Source organism: Planococcus citri, chromosome 2 (assembly GCF_950023065.1).
Source record: "Planococcus citri chromosome 2, ihPlaCitr1.1, whole genome shotgun sequence".
Classification (NCBI taxonomy): Eukaryota; Metazoa; Arthropoda; class Insecta; order Hemiptera; family Pseudococcidae; genus Planococcus; species Planococcus citri.
Window position 1 is genome coordinate 14,377,859 of NC_088678.1, and position 7,421 is coordinate 14,385,279.

Genomic DNA, 7,421 nt, shown 5'->3' on the forward strand with positions numbered 1-7,421 from the left:
TGCTACAGAGCTAGGCAAAGTGGGCGGAGTTTGAAATAACCGGTTTTGTGATAATAGTGTGTACTTTTGTCGCGTTTCCTGCTGGAATACATCATGCTTAAAAAGTGAACCGCTTACACAGTTTGATAGCATTTTTAATGCTGATTTCAAATCTGTATTCATTTTTAAGTTTTGATGCACTGGTGGCCGAGAATTGAACTAAAAATGTAAGTACTTTTACTCAATTTTTCTATGTATACAGATTGGGTTATGTTACATTGGGCCAAGTGGGGCCAGAAAAATTTTTCCACGAAAAGTACCACTGAAATGTGTATTTTCACATGCTTTTATTATTTCTTGCTACAACTCGCAACATTGGGCAGTAACATGAAAAATACATCCAAAGTTTATGTATTACTGCTGTAAATCATCCAATTTTTCGGAAAAAAAGGTTTTGTGGGTAAAAGTATGTCTGATAGTGGTATGATTTCATGAATTGGTGCTTCTTATGATGAATATCAAATTCATCTTGAGAATAAAAATGTACTTTTCAGCAGTGGAGATAGCATGTGAGAGTAGAGGCACACATTTCAGTGGTACCTACTAATCGTGAAATTTTTTTTGACCAGACTTGATTAACGTAACATAATCCAAAAGGTGCGTGAAAAAATTGAGTAAAAATATTTACTTTTATAGTTCAATTCTCAACCGCCAGTAGGTAGAGGTACATCAAAACTTGAAAATGAATACAGATTTAAAATCATCATTAAAAATAAGTACTATCAAACCATATGAAGGGTCCATGTTGTAAGCACACTGTATTCCAGCAGGAAATGCAATAAAGGCACACCAATACCTATCATAAAAAAATCAGTTCATGCTAACTTTTGCCTACTTTTCTTTCAAAAGTGGAGATTGAATAGGTCTAAAGTTACAAGCATTTGGTACACCACACAATTTTTTTTGAAAATTTTAGAATTTCATCCTCCCTTGGGTTACCCTTAGACTATTTCATGAAAATAACTTCAGAAGCGTGTTCAGTGGGTTTAAAAACATGCATTTTGATACCCCACCGCGATTTTTTGAAAATATTTTCAAGTTTACCTCCCTTCCTCGGAGTACTCTTTAACTATTTCGTAAAATCAGCCCCAGAAACGTGTTCAGGAGGTTTACAAACATGCATTTTGATACCCCACACGATTTTTTTGAAAATTTTGAAATTTACCCCCTCTCCCGGGTCACCCTTCAACTATTTCGTAAAAATAACCTCAGAAACGTGTTCAGGAGGTTTAAAAACATGCATTTTGATACCCCACACGATTTTTTTTGAAAATTTTGAAATTTACCCCCCTCCCCCGGGTGACCCTTCAACTATTTCGTAAAAATAACCTCAGAAACGTGTTCAGGAGGTTGAAAAACATGCTTTTTGATATGTCACAAGATTTTTTTGAAAATTTTGAAGTTTACCCCCCTCCACACAGCCTTCTATAGGGTTTTGGAAAAAATGGACTCCAAAAATGGATTCAGCGACCCAAAAATACCCCCTATCCCAATTTTCAGATTTTTGGCGTGCTAGATTTTTTTACAGACCACTGTGAGTCGTACACAGGACGAAAAACACGTAGGTCCGGTTACCATCATGTAGATTTTTCGAGGATCTCCACACGAGTTGTAACATGATTTTTAAAAAATGCAAATCGACGACCAGTCTGGCGATAAGTACTCCTAATGTGTAATATCACGCGTTGGTCATCACTTCCGATGATGACAAAAAAAATAGATGAGAGCTTCCGACAGGGGCGTCCTTCCGTTTTAGACTATTTTATTACACAGGGATTGAATTGATTGGAAATAGAAATAAAAACACGATAATTTACAATCAATTTGTCGATGATGAAGGTGTCCTCGTCGTCGATGGTGTTACAACAAGCTGCACATACAATAAAAGGAGCGTTACTAGGATTCTATTCTTAATTGGCATTGAATCTGTATGGTCGAGGCGAATCAAGGTGATGGTAAAATTTTAATACAACAAATTCGTCGTCGTCGTAGTCGTTGGACAATTTAAATCCCAACAATTTCCTAGTTCAGGTTCCAAAATTTCAGTTGCGTGCCGACCTTGAAACCCCCGTTCAATATTTTTTATTTCTTTCTTTCATTTTATCATCGTTATTATTTGTATTATGGTTTTATTATGGACGTAAAGAAGATAATGGAAAGTGAAACTCTCGTACAGTCGAATGTTGATTTTGAATCGCGTTTCGAGACAATGAACGCGATAAAGATTACGACAGATAAACGCGAATTGATTACTTCTCTGCGTACAGTGCGTTTATAACATTTTCGGTCTGGAATCACTTTTTAAAATAATTAATTGGTGGAGTCGTCGTCGCTGCTGTATCGATAGGTATTGTCAACAGAGTAAACTACATACAAAAATTACTTATGCTTTCAAAGCAACACTTACGGTTCGGCTTCGATTGATTTAAGCTTGGCTACGTAATTGGATGGAATATATCCCTCTTGTTTCGTAGCTTTACTCCTGGCCAGCCACCAATCTCCTTGAGTATCGTTTAATATTTCTAGATGTTCGCCTTTTCGAAAACTAAGGTCTTCGTCTGTTCTGGCATCGTAATCGTATAAAGCTACAAATATCTTCGCACCGCCTAAACTCGGTCCTGGAAGTTCGGGTTCAGGTATCGGTGGCATAGGTACATTACGGATCGCATTCTCGTGCTGGGGTAATTGCAGCGGAGCATTTGTCGAATTCTGTCCCGATGGTTCTTTAGCTCCTAAAGGAGGCGATAGTCCCGATGGATCCTTCGAAGTAGATCTTTGGCGACTAAAACAATTTCCCATTATCAAAACACTTACTGGAAACACCTTCTCGAACTACAAGCGAACACTAAACATGGTAAAAATACGATAAACGAAATAAACACTCGACGACTAACATCAGACGCGATTCTACTAACGAAAAATTAACTAAATTTATCTAAATTCGCGTTAATTAACTAATTATATCTACAATTTTTGGGTAAAAAGTAACAAGAAATTAACCAGTTATCACAACACTAGCTAATTCAAAACATGGTAGCCATTGAAGCTGCCGAGCGATGTTGCCTGATTTACGCACCTTTCGACGGTAACACTGTTGCAAGAAATTAACGCGAATGGGAACTTTTTCAGCTATAAAATGGTAAGTTTTGAATTTTATTATCGATTTCCAATATTTTATTCGACTAATTACTCGATTAGATCGTAATTAAAAATAATAATTAAGAAATAATAAAAAACAAAGAACTAATTTTATTCGCCTCCGGGTATGTTGGCAAAACTGTACAAACAAAACACAGAATCAAAACAAACACGAGCACAAAGTCAAAAAACAAACACTCGGAAGGTCGATTGGAAAAAATTTAATTAAAACGAATTTTCGAACCGAATTTTCAATTTAGAATTAAATTAACGCTTTTTAAACCCTTATTTTATCATTGTAAAAGTATAATTTACAATAAAAATTCCCAAAAATTCTTATTCGAAGAAAAAAATCGAATCGAAAGTGGTTTTCTACCTACTTATTTTTCGGCCAGTTTTTCGATTTTTTTCCACGTCAAAAAGTAAACACGTGTAGCTAACGCCGAATCTGGTCAAAAACTGTTGGAAGAAAAAATCTACGTTATGTGTTTGATGTAATCAGAACAAGTCGTAATTTTCCTCTAAATCTCGTCAAAGTATGTAAAATAGTTATAAAATAAATCCAGATATCGATTCGAGTAAGTACTACAATCTTTTCTACATCATCTAGATCATCCTACTTTGTATTATTACTCGTAAAACACCAGTATCACTAACACAAATTTCCAACTGTTCCAGATCACTGTTAAGATGTATTCCTTAAAGTTAGTCATTTTCGCTTTCGCAACGTTCCTCGTATCATGTTCGAGTCTCGAAGAAGAAGATACCACCGCCAGACTACTGATCTCTAAGCATATTCTAAATAAATACTTAGTTCAAGATATGGATATCGTTATCAAAGTAAAAGATGCTTCGTATCAGTCACTCTACGGTTCCCCAATTTCCCCTGATAAATTGGTCTCTAACACTTCTAAATATTGGTTTCAGTACACTATTTATAATGTCGGTAATGGTCCAGCTCAAGAAGTAGTCATCAACGATGAAAGTTTCCCCGAAGATTCGTTCAACGTCGCCGGAGGTAAATTGAACGTGAGAATTGACAGAATACCACCTCAAACCAACGTTTCTCATATTGTAGTCGTCAGACCAACGAAATTCGGAGCTTTTAACTTTTCTTCGGCTAATGTACAGTACAAGCCTTCCGATAGCGCTACCGAGGTAAGTTTTTCTCTCGATTTGAGAACTGATTTCGTATTTCATCGCCGAAAATATCGACCTAATTTTATTATTACACGTATACACAGCCTCAATATGCAGTATCCAGTGAGCCCGGCGAAGGTCGTATTATCAACTTCAGAGACTACGATAAGAAATTCTCTCCTCATGTGGTAAGATATCCCTATTTTTTTTTTTTTTTTTTTTTTTTTTTCACTCAAAACGTTTCACTTACCTTTCAATATTCCGACGAATTGATCACTACTAATCATTTGTGGTTTTTCTCGTAGTTGGATTGGACTGCATTCGCTATCATGACTATGCCATCGATCGTCATTCCTTTCATCTTATTCTGGTCCAGTAAAACGAAATACGAAGGAATTGCTAAACAGAAACGAGAAAAGTCAAAACAAGAATAAGTTACTCGGTTTCAAACTACCTGGCCTACAACAAGTTCCATTCGATGTATATTAATTACTCTATTCCAAAACGTAATTTTCTTTCTGTGTTTTTGATAATTTAAAATTATTATTTTCAACGCGAACGCGTTGCGTTGTGTTTGCTCTTGTATTATAATACGCTTTTTGAGATTATTTTCTATTAGTGCGCATTTTGGCGGATAATTCTTCGTTATGTTAGGATTTTGTGTATATTTTTATGAAGTAGTTCAATGATATGCGATGAAGGCATCTTCGAAATTTTTTTAAATAAAGTTTTGTTGTTTTTATGTGACTGGTTTTGTACGTAATTTTTGAGAGTTATTTTGTGCTCGTTAGGGTGTCCCTTATTTATACTTGGTGAAAAAAAAAAATTCGAATTTTTTGCGGGACCCCCCCTGAGTTGGTTCGTATACATGAGAAAATAATGCCCAAAAATTTTCAGCTCAAATTATAATTAAAATTAAAATTAAATAAAAACTAATTTTTATAATATTAACTCTAAAAAAAATATAAAGTTAAAAAGAGAATTGGATTATATTAACCTGCCCCGCATCGCCACTCTTTGTTGAAAAAAGGAGCGCGCCCGAGCTCCGCATTGCTCGGCCACGGCGCGTGGCACACGAAACGTAACGTACGGGGGTTGATAGGCACCAACATCTTTCTACTTCTTATTGTTTTTGTTGGTGCTTGTACGCTTTGGAACTTTTGTTGATAACTCCTCCATGTCTCTGATGAACAATGTACCATTCTACAGTAAAAACTATGACTTATTTTCTACAGGGAGCGCCCGTGATTTCTGTTTTATGAATAAATTTTGCACTTTTTGATAAAAAATGAATTGGAAACCTAAACATGACTGTAATTATTAGAGTTTCATACAGAAATGAAATGAATACGATTTAATTAAAGAGGGAAGCAAAACATTTTTGAATTTATCAAAAAATTCATATTTGTATCATCAAAAAAGAAGAAAATAAGTAGATTGGAAACGGCCAAAATCAGTTCTGAACAAACCACTTTTATTTTGATGTATAATTCTGAAATACATTTTTGGGCAAGATAATTTCAGGGAAACTATTTTTCGCGTTTTTTTCTTTTATTGCGTTTTTTTTTAGAAATACTTTTTCCAGTTGCTAATTTTTTTCAAAAAGAAAATGTAAAAATTAAAAAAAACAATTTTTAAAAACTTTTATTTTTATTTTCATGAAAAATAATTGCGATTGAACAATTTTTCAAAACCCATTTTTTTGTGTTGAAATATTTTGGTCTTTCTTCTTTATCCAAGTACATAATGTAATCATTATTATTGAGAATAACAAAATCTTGATTGTATAAAAAAAGTTCCTTGAAATTGCGACTTCCAATTTTTGTTTTCCTGATGGGCGGAGTGGGGGGGGGGGCGGCGGCGGGCAGGAAAGCGGAAAAATTCAAACTATCTACTCGTATGGGCACTAAAAGGCTTCAATAATTTCGTAAATTACTCTTCAAAATGCATCACGTTCTTCAAAATCACATGAAGGCACAACTTATTATAATTATGTAGTAGTATCAGTTCCAAAAAAGTGCATTAAATGCAAGAATGTGCATAATGAACAAGCACAGGTGATGGGGAGACACTGTGGAATTATGAACAAAAGTTCGGAGGCCTAAAAGCACCAAAAAATACAATAGGAAGTGGAAAGATGTTGGCGCGTATAAACCTCCGTACGTTACGTTTCGTGTGCCACGCGCCATGGTGGAGTAATGCGGAGCTCCGGCGCGCTCCTTTTTTCAACAAAGAGGGGCGATGCGGGGCAGGTTAATATAATCCAATTGGGCTAAAAATTTTTGGGCATCATTTTCTCATGTATACGAACCAAACTAGGGGGGGTCCCGCAAAAAATTCAAAACTTTTTTTTAAGGGACACCCTAGTGCTCGTAGGTTCGGGTGAATTAGGTTTCTAAATTTTTCAAATTGCGATATCTTGAAATTAATGTGAAGATTTAGGTACTACATAAATGATGAAATGAGAATTTTCGGTAAGCGAATCGTGGATTGTAGGGAAAAAATATTCTAATGTGGGGAAAAATTTTTTTCTTAAAAAAGAGTCGAGTCGACAATAAAATTGAAGTCAGAGAATCAAAAAAAAAAAAAAAAAAATCGTTTTCGTGTAAGTACATATTTCTGTCTCTGTATTTCATTCGAAAGTAAGGTCAGATAAAACTCAATTTTTTGCTCTCTTTCGACAAAAATTTACTTCTATGTAGAGTAGGTACTCGTTTAAATGAGAAATTCATTTGGCAAAAATTGAGAACATTGAATGTTTTCATAACAAAATATTCATCATAGGTGCATTTTTGCTCTTTATTTTTTTGAAATACATAAAATATCTCATCCTTCCCATCTTACAAATTTAGCGAACCCAAAATCTTTTTCTTAACGTAAAAATTATATTTTTTTCTAAAAAAAAATTATTTTGCTGATTTCTTATTATATTATAATCAAGGTATTCTTATCGCATTCAACATGAGATCTAATTAATTAGTCTTCAACTCTCTCTAAAAAAAAGTGCAATATTTTCTATGCTATAAAATACTTATTATACGTCATCTTTTCATCGAAATAAGAAATTATCATTCCTAAATTCAACTGTAACGAAATTGTTTCGA

The 7,421-nt window shown here is 34.5% G+C and overlaps 2 protein-coding genes across 2 annotated transcripts in view; one reads left to right on the forward strand and one right to left on the reverse strand.

Annotated features, from left to right (window-relative positions):
• The window catches only part of Src42A (Tyrosine-protein kinase Src42A), a 100,694-nt gene extending 97,528 nt beyond the window's left edge, over positions 1 to 3,166 (reverse strand). Inside the window, exon 1 of the mRNA XM_065348740.1 lies at positions 2,447 to 3,166. Coding sequence (XP_065204812.1) covers positions 2,447 to 2,838 — 392 coding nt within the window. The 5' untranslated portion in view covers positions 2,839 to 3,166. The remainder of the gene's footprint in view (positions 1 to 2,446) is intronic.
• A 427-nt stretch (positions 3,167 to 3,593) lies between these two features.
• SsRbeta (signal sequence receptor beta) lies at positions 3,594 to 5,064 on the forward strand. The gene is made up of 5 exons (XM_065348741.1): positions 3,594 to 3,755; positions 3,856 to 4,017; positions 4,105 to 4,335; positions 4,422 to 4,505; positions 4,623 to 5,064. The coding sequence occupies exons 2-5, from the start codon at positions 3,868 to 3,870 to the stop codon at positions 4,749 to 4,751; spliced, it is 594 nt and encodes a 197-aa protein (XP_065204813.1). The 5' UTR covers positions 3,594 to 3,755; positions 3,856 to 3,867; the 3' UTR covers positions 4,752 to 5,064.
• The last annotated feature ends 2,357 nt before the right edge of the window (positions 5,065 to 7,421 follow it).

Bases quoted from the DNA above. Each gene is read 5' to 3' on its own strand.
- SsRbeta (XM_065348741.1), top strand. From the start codon at position 3,868: ATGTATTCCTTAAAGTTAGTCATTTTCGCTTTCGCAACGTTCCTCGTA. The intron at 4,018-4,104 runs GTAAAAGATGCT...TATTGGTTTCAG, and splicing joins ATATGGATATCGTTATCAAA to TACACTATTTATAATGTCGG. The intron at 4,336-4,421 runs GTAAGTTTTTCT...ACGTATACACAG, and splicing joins CTTCCGATAGCGCTACCGAG to CCTCAATATGCAGTATCCAG.